The following is a 20,512-nucleotide window of genomic DNA, read 5'->3' as shown; positions in this document are numbered from 1 at the left end:
TTCCGTAACCAACTGTTTATAAGCTTTTGGAACTGATCTTCTAAATGTGCCCGTTGACCTCAGAAACTGAAAATTCGACTGAGATTGCAAGTATGGGCTTTGGTTGTAATGATGCTGGGTATTTCTACCATCAAACTGGTTTTCACGTGTTTGGGGACTGGTACGGTTTGATACCTGCTTTGAAAAAAGTTTTAGTTGCTAATGATACAGACCATTGGCTAATCAGATTGTTGTTATGTGTTATAGCTGCTGAAGACCCTGAAAATTTAGTTGGGGTAGTGATGTGTGAATTTTTCAGGAAGGGTTCGTCCTGCTACTTGCTTGACAATTGAAGGAGTGTTGTATTCAGTGCTATCTAGTACTGTTAACATAGCTCATCTCATTCAAATGAGATGCTGAAGTTGAAGCGCTTGCTTTACAGCTACATCTGATAATAATTTCTTATTAATTGATCAAAAACTTTTTTATTTATTCTGCAGTAATCTATGCCAGCAATTATGACAATGTTAGCAGACCATGCAGCTCGTCAGCTGCTGGATTTTAACCAGAAACTGGATATCAATCTCTTGGACAATGTGGTGAACTGCTTGTACCATGGAGAAGGCGCGCAGGTAATGTGGACTTAGCACTTACGTTTAGCCTTGTAACAAATAATCTGAGCAAAATTAATTTACTTCAATAAAGATTAGTAATATTAATAAGTGAACTTACTCTGCTAGTGACTGGAATATCACTGGTGCTTCACATGCCCTGGTTTAAAGGCAAGCCTCATGTAAGGAACATTGAAATGACACTTACAAAAATGTTAGTTCGGTGTGTGTTCCTTTCTAGCGTGCCTTCTGCTCTTGAAAGGTATGGGCAAGTACAGTTTGGTAAGGGCACTTCTGCTTGCAGCTCCCCTTTTCTGACTTGGTTCTTCAGGAAGGTCTGAGTTACCTGTAATTTATTACCATGGATTGTGAAGCCATGAATTTAATGTTGGTTTCACTGAAGGATTGTATTTAAAAGAAAAATCCTGGTGATGTTATTACTGCATTTGTACTTATAAAGAAGCATGTCACACATTTAAGAGAACAGTTTGTCCTTTCTTGTGTCTAGGATTCCACCCCCTCCCCTTACTGTTTGTCTGCACAGGTTCTTCTCGCACTCTGGACTTAGTGTGGGTTGTGAAGTCTTAAGTTCAAATTGGGGGAAAGTGTACATTTGTGTGTTTGCATATATTGTCTTGAAAGTGAATCTGGTATTGCTTTTATCTATTTCTTGAACTACTTTGGAAATAAGACTTAAATGTTGAAAGCAAGTATTGCTACAGGGATGGTGGCATAGTTCCTCTTCTGGCAAATTTTAATTGTTCATGCTTAACAAATTGGGAGTTTCAGTGTCAGGCATCTTTTACTAAGAAGTTCTTGCACAACAATAAGAAGTGAATTAAAATGAGGCAAAGTAGCTGATGCTTTTCTATTCCTTCCAGCTGTTAGAATAAACAATAATATACTTGCTTTGTGTATCTCTCTTTAAAGAAAAAAAAAAAGCTTTTGTAAGGCTTATTAATGTGACTTCCTACAGGTTCTGAAATACCTAGCTGTTTCTTGGAATATTTGTGTTTTGAGTTTCCTAAATTCAAATAGTTACTAGCTGTAGTTTCTTAAATGTTCATATGACAGAAAACTGCTTGTAACTTTTGCCTTAGAAGTAGGGACTTCTGAGTCCTTGTTTTGTAAGTGGTATGCTTGTGTACTGTACTGCCTTACCAAATAGATGGTGCTTACAGTATTGTTTGGTTTGAATGGAGTTTAAAAGGTTGGGAAGGTTTATAAGGGGAATAGAGGATTAACACTAAATACAATGATCAAATTGCCATTGTTCTAGTACTGTGAGAAGTTGCTTCGCTTTAAACAGCTGGGTATAGTCTCTGGTATTTAGCAAATTAATGCAATAAGAAGCAAAAATTCAAGAGGTGGTGCTTAACTGGTGAAAGTGAATTATGATATACACCTGTTTCAAATAAATGTACTAATATTTTTCACTTTAATGAAAATTCGGTTTGCTATTTTAGTACTTTTCCAAAGGTGGAGGCATATTTCAGTGAGCCTGTGAGCTCTCACCGCTTCCAAGAAGTTCAAAAGTTCCTGCAGGAAAACATGCATCTCTCTGGAGCCTGACAGCTCAAATCATGACTTAAACTGTGACAGGAATAATGGAAGTTGAGGAAACTAAATATTAAAATTAGGAAATGAGCAGTGGCTTGCCTGGAACAGATGAGGGTAGTGTTAGGGTAAAAAAGGTTTAGAATGCAGGCTGGATGACCCATGCTGAACTTGCTTTCAGATTCACTTCACAGATTTCTTCCTCCTGCTTAATTCTTATCTCTGCTTGCAAAACTTTTATCTGCTAATCTTTATGAGGCAAGAAAGAGCTCTTTTCTGTCTTAGACTTCTAAAATTTTTTCTGTTCTTAGCTTTTTTTGGTATACTTCTGAAAAGATAGGATATCTCCAACCCCCCCCAGTGAAACACATGACTAAGGAGACTTCAGACAACTTGCGGAAGTTTACCTGGACTCATCCCAGACTCTTAGTTCCATTGGTCTGTTAGACCTTCATATGTCCAGAAGGATTATTTGCTAACTGATTTTCTTTTTGGTAGGAACAACACAGTGAGGCTTCAATCATGATTAAGCATTACTGTTAAATTTATACTGTTTTTATGAAACTACAGGAATTGATGTTCAGAAAAGGGGTTAGTGGGTATTAGAGGGAAGCTTTCAGTGTTTGGGAGAAAGATATTGAGCATCTGTATTGTTGTTGGTGTTGAAATTTGGTCCTGTGCTATGTCACCAGTATTAGAAGCAATAAGGAAGCCTGTATAAAAACACAGCCAGGTTGAACCTGAAGTAATATAACTGTTCTTTCCCTCTTACACTAAACTGCATCAAAAATCCTAGTGTGTTTTTTTTAAATTTTTTTTAAGCTCTGATGTCATACTGTGAGAATATGGTTGAACTGCTTTTGGACTTCGAGTATTTGTGTGGTGGTACTCCACATCAAATCTACAGGGACTTACTTGCTAGTCAAAGTCAGTATCAGACTGGGAACTGCTCCACTATGCTCAACTATATTAAGTAGGGATGCCAGTATTACACAGGTATTTTAGACATCCTTGTTCTTTACTGTTGTAGCTTTCAATTTTAGTTCGGTAAATCCTATACCCAATTTGTCTTTCTTGCATTATGGGTATATAGATTTGGGGTCTTGATGGGGTTTCTGTCTTACTGAAAATACATGTTTTCTTACAGATGATTAGCTCAAGTATTGTCTTATAGCAGACTAGAAATCTGCATAGCTGTAGCAAGTTGTAACTGATGAAGTTAATCCTACAGTAAAGCTTTAACTGCTTTGTAATTCCATTGAATTGGCTTTACAGTGCAGTGGATGAATGAACTAAGTTCTGTTAATTGTGATGTAAAATGTTCATCTTGTTGGTAAGACTGTCTGATGCTTGTATGTGATATAATTTGCAGCAAGATTTGTGAATACACTGCATTTTTGGAAATGGCTAACATCATTTGGCTCCCTAAAATAAAAAAAAAAAAGTGTATGGACAGCCAGGCTTTTGAAAAGGATAGCTGAAATGAATTCAGTTATTTCAGTGTTTAATTGCTTCACAGGAGGTTTTGCAAGTTACTGAAACCATGGAAGAACAAACCATTAGCATGAACAAGTCCTTTCATCCCTCCCAGTCATGTGGAGGGGATACATCAAGGGATTCCTCAGAAGCAGGGATTGGAGACCTCTAATGCTCTGCTCTGTGGTTCTTCAAAATAAAATCAACAGTTCCTACATCAAAAACTTTGCAGCATGATACAATACTCTTCAAAGCTGTCATTTTATGTGAATGCTTTCAGTAGAACTAGAAAGTTCAGGTGCTCTTGAAGAAAAATTTTATCTAGATGGCTTTATTGAATGGGAGAGAATGTCATTCCCTAGTGTGTTTTCCCTATAACATGTGCTGTTCTCACATGTTCCTTGCTGGTCTAGACGAATCATTCGGTATGGAAAAGTGGCAGTAAGTAAATGACTGTCTTGCATCAAGGCCTTTTTGGAGTTTGATTGTTAACAAACTTTAACTGTCACACAGAGGCTTAAAGGACTTGTTGCTCCTTATTTGAGTTCTACCTAACTTGGATAAGTGATTTAAAGATGTGTTATATATTGGTGTCTTCACTGACAGTATATAATTGCTTAAATAATCCAATACTAATACTTTTTTTTAATCAAACTTGCTTTTAGCAAAGAATGGCACAGGAAGTCTTGACTCACTTAAAAGAACATCCTGATGCGTGGACAAGAGTTGATACTATTTTGGAGTTCTCTCAGAACATGAATACCAAAGTAAGAAAATTAGCTTTTATTTATTTGGTTTTCCTCTTTCTTCCATTCATAAACTTTGAGGAAGGTATCTCATTTTTAGCCATACGCTTTCTTGATTCAGGCCCCTCTTTTTTTTATTGTCTTATTCCCAAAGTTGACTTTAAACAAGAACTGTAAATGGACAAAATACTTACACCTCCTTTTACATTGACAAGAATTTCTTTCTCCTTAAAAAAAAAAAAAGTAAGAGCTAAATTGGAAATACAGGGTTTTTTCAAGGCACATACAAGTGTAGTGCCAGTTCCAAAGGCTGGTGTGCGTCTGTATACATCTGAGTAATGAAAAGTCTCCTAGAGCCACTTTTTGTCCTTGGTTAAGTGCTTGGCTGTTTTTGATCACAAGAGCCATGTGCACGCAACTGAGGAGAGGATTTGTCCCTAGGTATATTAAAGGAAAAATAGAAACCTTATTAGGCCAACATTTTTGAGCAGTCAATGAAAGTTAAGCACCCCAAACTCTCTGTAGTATGAGATTAGTCTTTACTGATATGCAGAACACATTTGCTTTGTACTGCTGTTTTAAATTCTTCCATCATGGTAGAGACTAAAAAGGGGCAGCATGAATTTTTTTTCTACCATTTTAAGTGCTTTACCTAAGACTTCTGAAGTTTGAACCAAAAAGTTGATCGAAATGTGTTTTCACTGTCTTTTAAGTTGATGATTATTATCACAGATAACTGACATGCATGTTTTTATGCTTGATACATGCTGTGTTCGAACAGAACATAATCGTGTTTGGATAGTTTCTGGAATCAGGCGATACTCATGAAACAGTTCAATTTTTTTCATTGCTCTCTGAAGTTTAGGGAAAACCAGCTTAAAGAACTTCCTCAAAGTGCTAACCTTTAAGTAACAGTGTTTGCCTGTTTGCTTGCCTGGTAAACTTTGCTTTTTATACTGACAGACATTACTAATGTTTAAGTTGATTTATCAACAGTATTTTTAAAAACTCAAATTTGTCTTGTGAAAAATGAGATGATTAGAGGAACAGAAAGAAAGCAACAGGTAAAGAATTCTTCAATTTACATAAATTGCAAATGATTTGGTGCTAAATTTATGCACTATGACATTTGGCTTTTATGCAATCATATTTTTTCTTTAATTAAAGCTGTTAACACTACCTGATATTAATCATAATGTTCCATTATGTTGATTGCTTGTAATAGGAAGAAAAGGGGTGTCTTCCTGTGCAACTGACACAGCTAGGCTTTGACGGCAGGCCTCCACAAGGTCTACCCTTTTGATTCCCTTTAACTGAATTCTGTTCATCAATTGTTTTTGTTTCTTGGGCGGTGGGAGGGAAAGGGATTCGGTGCATAGAATAAGTAATAAGGGTGCCATAGCAATTTCTACCATAGGGATCATTTCATACTTCTTTTCAGTCTTTGCTGTTACCTGTCCCTCATCTTCATAACTGAGCAGTGAATTGCTGTTAGACAATTAGAAATAAGAAGATCAAAAGCAAATGAATTCTGGAAGACTTCTATTTTGTGTGCAGTTTAAATGTGTTTGCATGCATTGTCGCAATAGTTGCTTAAAAAGTATGCTTATGATAGTTCAGATGGCAAAGTTTGTAATTTGCGTCAGTGACTCTTTTTGGGCTTGGTGGATGTTATCAGGGAAGTATCAAAAATAAGAACTATTGAATCAAATGAAGCTGAAAAACAAAATAAACCCAGAAAGACCCTTGCAGAGTATTCAGGCAAACTGATGAAGCCTTCAAACATAGTATGGCAAGAAAGATGTGTAGGTGAAGGTTGTATGCAGTGATTTTTAATGCTGCCATTTCATTTCATGCGTGTTAGGAAGAATGAGTATTACTAGTACTGAGGAAGAGATGAACAAGACACTAGCAGAGGGCAGACTTGAAGTCATATACATAGACAAGAAGGAGTAGAAACCTAGACAGCATGAACCTCTTCACAATTTAAGGCATGTGAATTATATATTTGAGCAGATAATGAGGGATAGGTGTGGCAAATTGCTAGAGGTGTCTGTCCTTTTCTTTGACTGTGTGGAAACGAAAAGGCTAAAGATGAGGTCTGACCTTAGTTTATGTCAGGATTTTCATTTAAGTTTTGTTTGGTCATCTAGCGCTTTTGTAAAATGAAAACAGACTTGCCATTCTGGTCTTAAAAGGCAAATAAGTTGACGCACAGAAAAAAGTTTGGACGCAAAACGAATGTCTTTGGTTAGCTGTTACCTGGAAGAGCTACTAACACATGTGCCTGTAGAATTTAGAAATTTAACTAGAATTTAGATCTGGTTCAGGAAAGTTAGCACTGTGTGATATCAATGTTCATGCTTTCAACCTTTTTAGAAGCTTTTGTAAGTATGTTTTGTATTGTGAGCCTGGATCAGGTGCAGATGGTATCTAAATGTATAGCAGCGGCTGAAATCACTTCCTGTGAAGCATTTTGCTTAAGAATGTTTTCATACATTTTTCTATGTGAATATTCCCATGATTTCATTTAGGTTTTATGTGAAGAAATTAAGTAAATTTACAGATGAAAGTCGAGTTGCTAAACTTCTGCTGCTCACCTTGAAGAAAAATATACCACCCAACTTCCTATTAATGCATAATTATTCTTGGTACCCAAGATTTTGGAAGGTGACAGAATATTTTCCAAATGCAGGATGTACACGGGAAGCACATGGGAACTTGTGTTAGGTAGAGAAGCAAAGGGGTGTAGGTTATGCTAAGATGAGAACAGCAAAAAAATGGTATTTTAATACAATGTAGTTTGGGACAGTCTACATTGTGTTTTTTAATTAAACTGAAGTTTATATGATCCCTTTGGTTGAAATAGTAATGATCCTGTTTTGTATAACAACTAACCATTTTAAAGAGGAACTCTTATTCTCAGCCAAACTTTTGACTGTGAACACTTGAGTTTACCTTTCAGGCATTGATAAGATTTTTTTTTTTTTTCTTCCTAATCCACTGCAGATAAACGTAAAACTCCTCGTCCCTTTTTCTCTCCTGTCTATTCATGCTAATGGGGCTTTACATATTAAAGTTCTTTGATCATACCATCACAAACTTCTTTCCCTGTTAATGTGAGTTGGCAGTAGGGACAAATGGGCAGAGGGACTGGCCTTACCGATTACTTTGCAAACGTAATGGTTTCCGGGTAAGAACATAGGAAGGAATTCCTGAAAGGTAAAAGGATTTCCAAGAGCTTATTCACATTTTTATTATGCTTTGACTGAGCACAAAAGTTCATCTTTAAATAGTAGAAGTAGTGGCCGTATTGGGGTGGGCACTGAAATTAAATAAACCTGTGGGTTGTCTTGCTGTTCCTAAAGTAATGCACCAGTGAAGTTTGTGAAATACTTTCTTTAGAAAGTGTCAGTGTCAGGACATGTGATGCTAAGACAACTAAGACAAATTTTTTTTTTTTCCAGCTCTTAGAGGAACGATAGTAAGCTTGAGACCATCCAAGCTGCTAAATATTTTAGGAGCCTGGTTGTGTTAATACTTGAACATATGAGCAGTCATTTATGATGGCGAATCCATATCTGGCTGCTACTTTCTCTTCTCCAGATAGACAAAATTGTCTGCCAGAGGGCTTATTTTTTTTTCGCCTCCCCCCTCCCCCCGGTGTGAGCATGATCAAACAGCAGGACTTAGTATAGTGAAGAATAAAACAAGAAAAAAAGAAATGCATGAAACCTCAGTAAATGGGTGAATAGACATAATTTTAATAAAACTGTTAGTTGAATAATCTTGAAGTCTTAGATGTTAAGTGTGAATGTCTGATTGAATGAGAGTCCTGAAAGTTAGTTACTTAGTCCTACAGTAATGTATTCACATTTTGTTCTTCTCCAATTTCAGTATTATGGACTGCAAATCTTGGAAAATGTGATAAAAACAAGATGGAAGATTCTTCCAAGGAACCAGTGTGAAGGTAGGGGGGGATTTTTGTCTTCTCTTAACTTTGTGGATTAACTGAGATTTAGACTGTCCCCATGTAAGTAATTTTCAGCTTCAAATTTAGACTAGTAACTTTTCATCATGTAGTAAGACCATCTGTGCTTTTCTGGATGATGAAACCATGTCGTTCCCTTTCATGATAATGGTCTCAGGGGGATGGTGAGCACCTGAAATTCTGTAAATATCATGGGAAGGTAGAAGGTGTGACTGGTAAGTTTTGAAACATCATTGCTTAAGTGTTTACTGATTTACAAGCCAAACTTACCTGAAGAGGTCTAACCCTAGGCAGCTTCTGAAGTTAGCTCCTGGCTTTGAGGTAGAGGTTTTGATTTTCTGTATTTGGCACAGGAGGCTCTCTCCAGCCTGTCTGGACTGCATATGCTGCCCCACCAGCACGCTGTCATTTTTTTGGTAGGCTCTGTGGTCCATGTGGTAGCATCAGTAGATTTTTGTGACTTTCTGAAATTGTAAGCAGTCAATGACTTAAAAATGGAAACACTAAGTAAATGCATAGTCTTACCTCTTAATGACCATTCATTCTTTTAGGCAGTGAGATACCACAAAGTCTGCTTTTAATTCATGTAAGTGGATATGAAGCTAGATTGCTGGAACTGGAAACTCAGTGTAGGGTAAACCCCAGTCTTCTGTCATTGCAAGGAATCTGGAAGTCTTAAAATAAATGCTATGTTTTGTTTTTGTTTTTTTCCTTTCCCTCCCTTATAGCTTGCACTGTGTGTTGAATTTTAGACATTAGCTATAGGCAATGGAGGCACCCCTGTGGTACAGGATTAGTGCTTGTTTGCATAGCTCTCCGTCAAGTCATGATAACTTGGGCTTCAAAACATTAAGTACAACTACTTTAAATGCTGTCACCATTCTATACTTGGCTTTTTACTAAAAGCTGGTTTTGGAACTCATTAAAGTTATTCCAAATTCCTGTGTTCTGCTGTGAGCTTTTATTAACAATGCTAAGATGTGCTTTAGATTTTTACTGCCAGTGCTTAGGTTCTGAAATTATATTGATTAAATCATAACTGTAAATGTGGATGAAGACACATGTGTAAAGGGAGACTTCCACATTTTTGTGATTATTCTTCTCACCTTTCCCCCTGCTCCTTCCAACTATAAAACTAAAAAAAACAACTATAGGTTGACAGCCAAAGCATAGCTCGTCTTGAAAGTGGAAGTAAGGTTTCACGTTCATTCTGCTTTTGGAAACAGGCTTGCAGGCTTGTAGGGGGAGTAGCTTCAGCTAAGGCTCAAACACAGCTATGTCCTTTTAAGAAACTTAGAGCGCACCCTGAAGTTGTCTTCTGTGTGCTTTTAATAATTTAATAAAAATAATAACTATAAGCACTTAGTTTCATCATTTGGAAGTTGTTCTAAAGTTTTTGGCTGTAGGGGCAGGGCAGGAAGAAAGTAAGGAGTCAGTAGCTTGAAGCTTACTACTGTCCACTGGTGAAGAGAGGTGTAGTAGAATAGGCGATATCACAGAGGTAGACTTGGTAGTTTGGAACTGAACAAGTGCCAAATACAGGATATAATTCAGTAATTATAAGTCTTAAAAAGTCATTGTCTTGGTGTAGGAGGGAGAATCAATGTTTTATCTCTAATCCATTTTCATCTGGTCTGTGGTGGTGGTGCTTGGTGGGTTTTTTTTGACTGATGACACTGGCTGGTGCAAAAGAACTGCTGCAGAGCTCATTCAGACAGTTTGATTACCTGGGAGAGAAGATGACTGGTTAAATTGAGGTTTCCTTAATTCTGACTCCAGTCATTCCTTTAGTTGATGTGACTTTCCTGTGTGACATGTAACTAGTAAAATATGGGTGCAGAAAGCTGAAACTCAGTACAACAAAGTAATGCATCGTGACAAAGCAATTCATGCAGGTTATAAATTGGTTAATTTTACCTTGTATCTTACCTTATAAAACTTAACATGTCTAATTTGATTTGTGTAGTTAGTAGAGCTGATAAATCTTAACTTTTGGTTAAGATGAAACTAAATCCATTTGTGAGAAACTACTGTGTTCCTTTTGTAGCAATAGCAGTGCTTAAGAGTTAAAGTTAAGAGCAGACCTGAATTGAGCTGTCAGTGAATGAAAGTTTTTGAAACAACCTGCCTGAAAATTCTTGGAGAAATAAAACAATGTCATTAATTACAGAGCCTGAACTGTAACCTTTTTTGAGATTTTTTTTTTTTTTTTTTTGTCCTAGCTGCACCTCAAGTTGTATGTACGAATGACTTGTTGGGCCTTGAGGTTAGCCCGGGTTTTGTTATAGCTTCTTTCTGAATGCTGGGAGGTTTTAGCTTCTGTCCTGGAATTTCAAATGGAATGGAATTTCCAAAGTAGGAGAATGCTTTCTTCAGACTTGAAACTCCATTCTTAAGTATGCTTTTATTTTAAAGTAACTTTTAGTCTTGAGCTCTTCTGGCCCTGGTACCTTTTAATCTGTAAAAAGTTCTGTTCCTCAGGTGTCATTGATTTTGAAAGTTAAGAATTGTAAGTGCTTTTGGAAAGTGCATCTGTATCTTCCCATAATTCTAAAGCAGGAATTGGGCAAAACAATTTACATTTCTAGAATACTTATGATTACTCTGCTTTTTCCTGTTCTTGAATTTCTTTGCATTTGGAGTTAGCAGTTTGAACCAATTGCTGACCTGGTTATGTAGACAGAAGTGGAATTTATGGAACACAGACCTGGTAAAATTCAGTTGAATGGGATACCTGGCCTGTGTGTTCATCTTCAGACATGTTTAGCAGTAGACTATAGCAATAGGATAAACTTGCTCTTTGTAATGTGTTAGGTCTCCAAGAGAATGCTCTGGACTGCTTTTACATGTATACAAATGATGTAATGTGGTTACCATTCAAACCTTACTGGGGCTGCTTTAGTGAAAGGCGGGTAATATATTCCAGAACATCCCATACAGTGGTGAACTTGGCATATTACCAGAGTGGTGTACTATCATTCTCAAGAAAAAATTCTCAGTTTTTGAGGTGATACTAAATTGCTTTAAACACTGGTACTCTGTAGAGATGATTGTTTAATAATGCTTATGAAGTATGTCTTTTGATTAAAGTGCTATGGTCTCAATAGGATTTTCTTAGTGTGAAAACCTGCCTAGAATAAAGGCTTCTTGATCTTCCAATCCAGTGATACATTTCATTAATCCTGCAGTGTGAAATGAAATTATGTTCCCGTGAACAGAGCGAGCTTGTCTAGAGTGTTTTGAGTTGGAATGGATAAGCACTTCTTCCTTATGAAACCTGAATTGCTTGTACAACTTCTCATTTTGAAATGGGGGAAAAGTGTTCAGAGAGATGCAGTTTAGTGGCTCACAGGAAGGCCCTGGAGTTAAGTATAAAGCTTCTGATGTACTGGAAGCTGCTGTAGAAGAGGTTGTTCTGTGGAGTGATCGGATATTTTAATGGAAACTTCTGGCCTGCTTCACAAAGAGATGGGTTTTGGTTCTCTGTGTAATGAAGGGGGAATGAGTTAAATGGCATTTCTCTGTATGTGTGAAGCCAAGTTCTATGCCCCTTTTAAGAATTTTCGTGAGTTAGTATTCTTTTTTTTCTGCTGAAAAGCAAATAGATAATGGATTCATGGGGTTCACCACTAATGGGGAAAGATGATTTGTGGGGCAATATGAGAAAACATTTTTTCTTAAGACTAAAAATAAGATTGTATTTTGACCATGTTTTGGGACTAAAACAGTTTAGTATAAGTGTGTATGCATACAAATATCCCTGGAGGGGACACTTCAGCTTTAGGATTTGAAATTCTAATTTTGGTTGCAAAATAATGTTAATTTGCTGAGTTACATTGCCCACCTGCTTCACTTATGCCTCTTATTCTTCAATATAAGGGGAGAATTTGTTAATTATTTATAAACTAGTGTAAACTTGCATCTGTAGCACCAGCTACAATAACTTTCAACACTTGTTAAATGTTAAATATGCTCTGTAACTGCATAAAAGGATGTGGTTGTATGTCTTAAGTATAAGAATTCATTTTGTCTACAGATGTGTGGTGTCTGTGCATTCATGGTAGCATCCTGTATTTGGTCATGATAGGAACTCCTCTGAGCTCATGTTACACAGCCTAGATAAGACGTAATTGCTTCTAAAAGCAAATCCAAAGATTAAATTGTAGGATATTTCACACATCTCAAATGTAGACTGCAGAATTTACTAATGTTGGCTAATGTGATGTTCCTCACTGTCCCAGTCCAGCTCTAACCATTGCATAGCTTGGGTCACCTGTGAAAATACTTTCCCTCCAGAAAGTGTTTCAATTTTACTGCCTGTCTGTCTCTCTGTAGAGGAGCAACTTTCACATAAGGACTACAATACCTAATGTTCATCCAGAAATCTTCTAAAAGGCCTTGAATTAGTGTCCTTGCTCTACCCTCCTTTTTTTGTACTTTGTGCAAAAGTACTTTTTGTACTTTGCTTACCAGAAAAATGCTAACATGGCACTAGGCCAGGCCTTAGGACAGTGATGATGTCCAGCCTTTCTGATAGTTAGAACATAGTTTGAAGTTGGAGCTGGTTTGGTCTAACTGCTGTGAATAGATGCGTTCCTCACCTGTGCACTTTTCGATGTCTTTGAGCCAGTACTCAGTGCTTCTCTGGCTTTTTCGTGAACTGGTTCAGGGAGCTAAACTGGCACAAGATAGTTTCAAAACAGTTTAAAAACTATTGAACTTTTTTGGTAACGCTGGTTTTCTACTAGCCCAGCCTCTGAACAAGTTCTTGAGCAGGTGCTAGGACTGCCAGTGCTGCCTCAGTGAAAATTTTGGAATGGAAAACAGGATCTGCTCTCTTTGGTCGCATGTTGTAACGAGATCAGCATAGTTGTAATGTCGGATGGTCCTTGAAGAATGTTATGTGTTTCCTGGGTATTGTGGTTGTGTGTGTGTGGTTTTTCTTTTGTTTTATTGGAAGGTCTGTTATCCAGGAATGTCTGTCTCTACCTGTTTGGCTCAGTGAAGGGTCTGAATTTGGCAATGTGTTGTTGCCATCTTCAAGACTTGGTTCAGCTGCTCCTGTGATTGAAGGAGACCTTCTAGGCAGTCATGTGGCTTGTGCATGTCCCGTGCCTGCCTCTTTAAAATAACAATTCCCTTTAAGTTCTCAAAACACACTGATATTAGCAAATCCAACGGGCTGCTACCCTTGAACAGTTTCTTGGATGTGTTCTGTTGAAAAATGGTAACTAGCCTATGTGTTGGTTTCTGTCAGAATGCAGAGTTGAAATATCTTTGTTCTACTGAGAAAAGAAATGCTCTTTTAAATATGGAGCAGAAACAACAATATTCTGTTAAAAAAAAACAACAGCCATTTAAGCCAGAAAAATCATTAGAGAATTGAATGGCTTCTGCTTTTAAAGGATTAAGAATATGACTTTGTTCACTGGATGGAAGACCTTAGAAGCTTGCAGCATGATGCGTGAGAACTAGCAAACTTTTTAGGTTGTCTTTTGAAGCGTGGTCACCATATTTTTTTTTTTTTCTTCTTTGCCTCCAATGGAGAAGCTTTGGAGCAGAGCAGCTGTTTCATCTGCTGATGTCAAAGCCAGATTGATGGTAGTGTAGCACCCAAATTGGAACTAAACAGCATAATACTATTGATGCAGCAAGATGGAAAATACGTAGCTTTGGAGTCGGAAGTCTAAGAATAATACTCACTTTTTGCATTTCAAAAAGTAATTAGAGAGTTGTGAAAGTAGGCTTCCCTTAGTGGTTTGGCAGACAGTTAAAATAGTTTGATTTCTGGCACTGCAAACCTGTTTCCATACTATTTTGGGGACTTTCATATCTCATTTGTGAATTACTGTAATGCTTCAGCAAAGTGTGTGTTTTTAGCTTTAAAATACTAGGCCAGGCCTATGACGTCAGACTAATGCTAGTGCTTGGTAATAACTCTTAGCCAGTGACTGACAGTGATACTTACTTTGTTAATAACCATTCTTCTGGAGTAGTGTGGATTGAACCCAGTTGAAAATGACGAATAATTTAATTTGTAATTGGAACTACCTGTAGAACAGCTCCTGTCTAGTATGTATCTAATGGCTCAAAGTCTAGACCTAGTTTTTCCAGATTTCATGAGAATGCAAATACCAAACTGTTTCTTTTAAATCCTGTTGCTCAGGTCTGAAATAATAATAAAAAAAAAAGACTAATTCTGATAAAGTCCTAGAAACATTTTAAAATTGAGAATAGTGTCTAGGGGAAAACAAAATCTCTTCAACATAAGGTTGAATCTTCAGTAATGTGACAGCTTTTTCTAAAATCTTCAATGTATGTGTTTTGTCTCTGAGTCAGTTGACTCTCTTGTTGAAGAAATGACTGAAACCAGATTTGGGGTTCATGAATTTGAGTAGCAAAACATACACCTATTCTAAAACTTCCCTATAACAGGAAAACACTTGCTCAGTTTGAAGTATTTGATCCCCGATGTGCTCAGATCAGTTATCAATTCAAAGCTATGTTGCAGCAGAACTATTAGATATGTTCATCTGTTTCATGACTCCAGATCCTCTGTGCATGTCTCTTCTTTGTACAGAATAGATATGTATAGTGTGATGAAAAGTCACTTGCAAAGCCATTGGTTTCCTTGTCTTTAGTAATTGATATGTTAATGGTGAGGAGGGAGCTGAAGATTAGGTGGCAAAATGAAACTTTAGGCAGTACAGCTGCTGTAATGTGTGGTGGATTTTGGTTGCTTTTTTTGTGTGGTGGAGCTGAGAATTCTGAAGTCATCTGAAAACATTTGTAGAAGAAATACCACAAAATGAGTGATTTAAATACAGTTGACACACGGCTAATTTAATTTAAAAAAAAAAAAAGCAATAAATCTTTATTTATTGAGGGTTTTGTAATGCATAGCATTCATGTGTGCTGTAAAAGCACTGTAGTCCAAATCTAAGTGCATCATGCTATATTGGTGAATAAAGTTTTAAGTGTTGTTCCTGTAAGATTGTGCTGGGAGAACTTTGCTAAGCTCTGGCATGGGGTTTTGCTCTTCAATGTTGTGCATAGAAATTCCTGTATTTAAAATGGAGCACTTAAACTGGAGCGTCTCTGAACTTTTACATACAGTGAAGGTGATGTATCAAAGCTTTCCATGCTATTCTAGCTAACTTGGCGTTAAAACTGGAGTCATGCTTAGAAAGTTCTGCTTATTCTTGGAGTTTACTTTTTATTAATAAAGCATTAGTCAAAGATGGAGAACTCTCGTTTGTTTTTTGTCCTGCCATTTTAAACATTTGGATGAGGCAGTAAGAATATATCTGCCAACTTTGGAGTTGTTGGGTATAATCTGAAAACGCATAATGGGTAGAAATGCATTTCCCTGAGGGAGCTCTACAGTAGCATTTGTAAGTAGCTATTGCAATATATGTCAGGGTCTGGACAATGCTGGATGCCATTTTCCCATCTTCAGCCCAATACAGTATTGTGCAGCACTACTAATGAAGAGTTTCTCAAGATTTCTTGTAGGAAGCTGATAGGTTGATCTGGTGCAAATTACTACAAATATGCTCTAATCCTTAGTCTGTTTTCCTTTTGTTTTACTGAAATAGCTTAAGTGTAAAGCCATTTTGTACACCTGAAATACCCTTTTGTAGAATAGATACAAAGGTGTTTTTTTTTTCGTATAGCACACAAGTCAAGAGCGATGCTCACAGACATATGCATATATGTTCTTTAGAGGTGTTTCGTTTTAAAAAAATGAAGAATACAAATTCAAAAGTATTTGTTACTACATTCATCATATTTGGTATAGTTGAAAATGAATTCCTAACTCTTCTGCAGGTATTAAAAAATATGTTGTTGGCCTAATTATCAAGACCTCATCTGATCCAACATGTGTAGAAGTAAGTGAATTCTTTTTGGGGGAGGAAAAGGGAGGGGAATATTATGCATAACCTGACTTCTCTTTTCTTCTCCAGAAGGAGAAGGTGTATATTGGGAAACTCAATATGATTCTTGTTCAGGTAAGCTAGAGTTTAATAAAGTTCTAAATCTTGTTATGAAGTGTTTGGCTTTGTGTATGTATCTAACGTATGGATGCTTCACTTTTCAGATACTGAAACAAGAATGGCCAAAGCACTGGCCAACTTTTATAAGTGATATTGTGGGAGCAAGCAGAACTAGTGAAAGCCTTTGTCAGAATAATATGGTCATCCTTAAACTATTGAGTGAAGAAGTGTTTGATTTTTCCAGTGGCCAGATTACTCAAGTAAAAGCTAAGCATTTGAAAGACAGGCAAGTATATATATTTAAATCTCAGTAAACAGGGTAGATGTTGTGCTTGCTGCTAAATAGCTGCTCTTGGTTTGAGCTTTTGAGTGAACACCTACAACTGTCTAATTTTACTTCTGAGACTGAGTGGGTTGCTGATTTTCCTTTAAAGCACTGCTGTTGGGTGATACCAAACTTGTACACACAGATATTTCTACCATACTGCAAGTAGCATCTGTGGACTGATGGTCCTACGTTCTAACAGAACATTCAGCATTGCTTGCATTTTCAAGCCAGAATTTGCAGACACAGGCTTTAAACTACTTCAAAATATGCATTATTACCATGGAAATTGGTAAAAGCCAGTTGGCCTGTGAATGCCTCTATGGACACAGGTCTTGAGGAGCTGTTTTGCGAGCATAGAAGTTTTATTAAAGTAGATAGAATTGTTTATGGAATGTGGAAATGCTGAATTTAAATTTTTTTTTTTTTACAGCATGTGCAATGAGTTCTCTCAGATATTTCAACTGTGTCAGTTTGTGATGGTAAGTGTTATATCTTTAATGATATTTTAAAAAATGCCTCCGATCATGCCTAACAATATCATAAACATTAACGTTTGTTTACAGGAAAACTCCCAAAATGCTCCCTTAGTTCATGCAACTTTGGAAACTTTGCTACGGTTTCTGAACTGGATTCCTCTGGGATATATATTTGAGACCAAGTTAATCAGCACACTAATATACAAGGTACTTACGCAAAAGTTGGTGGCTCATAAATTTAAATGTAAGTCGCAAAAAAGCTTAGCGTGCAACATGCTTGTAATACTTTTTTTTTCCCCCAATAGTTCTTAAATGTTCCCATGTTTCGAAACGTCTCTTTGAAGTGCCTCACAGAGATCGCAGGTGTCAGTGTAAGCCAGTATGAAGAACAGTTTGTAACACTTTTTACATTGACCATGATGCAGTTAAAACAGGTAATGTTTTTAATAAAACTGTCTCTTCAGTGTTCCATTTTGCAGAATCAGTTTCTGTAGAATCTAGTTTGGTTTACAAATCTATATGCATTATAGAGCTCTTGATAAGAAGTCTATAATAAATATTGTTCTTCAGTGATATTTATGACTTGATCAGAAGATGCTAAGTGTATTTTCCTGACTCCAGGTCATAGCTGTATTTATGCTGCACTGATTGGTTTTGATTAATTTAAGAGGTGTTCTGAGCACTCGGGCTGTCTGATGGGGAATGTTGAGAGAGATGCAACAAAACATGTACTGCATGACTCAGTAGGACCTAAACTGACTTAACTTCTGCAAGTTGCTATTTAATTTTTGAAACTGATCGAAATGTTTGTCATACAAAGCTGTGCTTTAAATATATGTAATTTGATGATTACCCTCTGAGCAGTTCAGATTCAGGTACATGACTTTGTAGCTTTCCTCACTGTATTTGCATCTTGAGTGAAGAGTTGCAAGGGGGGTTTTTTTGATAATTTTTTCCTCTGTTTGCAATGTTGGTCCATTTTATAGGTTCTTTAGAACAGGCATGCTTCTTTTAATACCCCTGTTCCCCTCCAGTTTCAAGTGGTGCTATAGGATTTTTACTTAGTTATATTTAAGGGCAGATTTCTGAACACACCAAAGTTTTGTGTATTAGGCAGCTGAACATTATTTCCGCAGTTTTTACAGGTGATGCTCTTGATTCTAAATGCCAATATATCTGACCTAAATTTTTCCTCAAAACATCAGTTGAATGCCAAGTTGGGTGTTTGGCCTGTTTTGCAACCTGCAGGTTTTTAGCGTGACTATTGAGTATGAATTTGATGCTAACTGTTGCGTTTATTGCAAATATTTGACACTCAACTTTTAAAAATGAAGTTGGAGAACAATCAAAAACACACAAAAGCTGGCAGCAGCAAAAGTGTTAAACTTTGTTTTCTCTGTTCTATAGCTTAATAGTGTTGACTTTAAAGGAGGAGGTCTGTCATGTTGTTTTAGTGTAATGTTTTGAAACTTAATGTTACTAGGGTCAGTTAACAAACACATTTTTTGGAACATCTTTGGCCAATGCCAGTTGGAAATATCTGTGACAGAGCAGATATTTTCCTTGTTTACAGTTGCTGTTACAAGGGGTGGAAAAAGGTTTAGTTCATCAGAACTTTTGTTATCTGTGTGTGTTTTCACCTTACTGTCCATCTTGGGATCAAGCATGAAATGAAGGAGCTGTAAGACTCTTTTGTAAGAAAGCTCTGTAAAGAGGGGATGCCACGAAAAACAAGGCGCTTTTTGCCAAAAGAGCAAACTATTTATTAATAAAGGGTAGCTCCACTTCTGTATGAAATGAGAAATTCTTGATTATGTCTCTTCTTTTTTTAGATGCTTCCTTTAAATACCAATATCCGACTTGCATACTCAAATGGAAAGGATGATGAACAGAACTTCATTCAGAATCTCAGTTTGTTTCTCTGCACGTTCCTCAAGGAACATGGCCAACTTATAGAAAAAAGATTAAATCTGAGGGAAACATTAATGGAGGTAAGTTGCTCAGTTTATCTGGTTTAAAAATGTAGCAAGTGTGTTCTCAATACTCAAAGGATGTGATACTAACATAATCTCTATATCATTGTACTTCAGGTGGGTAAGAGGGGGGAAAAAAAAACCTATTTTCTTCACATGATTAGTAAATCACATGAATACAAAAAACCTGTCAAAGTACTTGTTTCCTAGTATGCTACAACAGCAGTATTTTCAGTGATCCTATACTAATACAATGGTTGAAGAAATAGGTCCTTGTGTCTCCCTGTTCTTGCTTGTTCTTTCTTGAAAGTGTTAAATACAGCTTTAAAATAAATTAATACATTCTTTTTCCATGGTCTATATGTACTGTATTTTCTGTTTAATTTTCAATTAGAGAAGGTGTTGCTTTGACTTTCATCAGTCTGTGTGAAGCAGCTCAGTTACGTTTTTATTCGGCATCCAAAGCTGGTTTCTAGGTACAGTGCATGCTGTTAGTTCAGTGCTTCCATCCTGGTGTAGCTTCTTGCCTAACTTGGCATTTCCCAAAGTTAAACTGAAGGGCTTTAAATATAATCATCAAGGATGCTAGTCTGTTTCTATGTAATAAAGACGATGTATACCAGTAATGCTTAATGGCAGAGCTCTACCAAATGACTATGCATGATTTATTTTGTAGTATTACTGGTTTCGGAGGAGGACCTGGGGGCTTCAGTTATCAGCTATCTTAGAGCAGTTGCTGAGAATAAGATTTACAGTTGCCCTTCCTCTCTGCTTGTTCCTTTCTTTCTTTAAGACTGCTGCATTTGTCACAATTTTGACAGTAAAGTGCAACTTCACTGTCAAAAGTACTGGGATCTGTGGAAATTAATGGAAATTCAGCTAAGAATGAAGGGTTGGAAAGACTTAAATTCTAGGTGACTACTAAATGCTCAAGTACTGCCTCGTAGTGTAATGAGGCTAGATCACAAAGTTAGATTTTTTATTTTCAGTTGTGTGTTTTAAATTGTGAATTAAAAAATTTGCTGAGGGTGAGCTGTTCTGTGGTGACTTTTTTGCTAGCTTCCTCCCACTGCTGAGCTCCAAGGGGATGAAACTGGCTCCATAGCCCCTTGAAGCACCACTTCCAGTGCCCAGCATCCAGCCCTGTGCAGGTATGGAGGCGATAGGGTGAGGAACTGCCCTGAGACAGAGGTAGAAAAACAATACCGCAGTTCAAACCTGGAGACCAGGCTCCATTGGGAGGGGGAAGTACATCTTGTAGGTGGATTAGACAGACATGGTAGATTACAGCTGATTTCTAGTCTGTTTTCCAGCTAGTATTCTCAAAACATTTCTTCTGGACATAGCCCTCTACAAAAAACATATATATATATATATA

The 20,512-nt window shown here is 36.9% G+C and overlaps 1 protein-coding gene across 1 annotated transcript; it reads left to right on the top strand.

Moving 5' to 3' along the window:
• Positions 1–503: 503 nt before the first annotated feature.
• On the top strand, positions 504–19,152 carry LOC104616161 (exportin-1-like; the record flags this gene model as incomplete). The annotated part of the gene is made up of 10 exons (XM_010295382.1): positions 504–611; positions 4,289–4,390; positions 8,267–8,339; positions 16,191–16,252; positions 16,328–16,372; positions 16,462–16,643; positions 17,116–17,164; positions 17,249–17,368; positions 17,467–17,595; positions 18,994–19,152. Coding segments are annotated over exons 1-10 (1,029 nt in total), but the record flags the coding sequence as incomplete, so codon positions are not given.
• Positions 19,153–20,512: the final 1,360 nt, after the last annotated feature.

Source organism: Phaethon lepturus, unplaced genomic scaffold (assembly GCF_000687285.1).
Source record: "Phaethon lepturus isolate BGI_N335 unplaced genomic scaffold, ASM68728v1 Scaffold56950, whole genome shotgun sequence".
NCBI lineage: Eukaryota > Metazoa > Chordata > Aves > Phaethontiformes > Phaethontidae > Phaethon > Phaethon lepturus.
The sequence above is the reverse complement of the archived record's forward strand: the minus strand, read 5'-3'. Positions and strand labels throughout refer to the sequence as shown.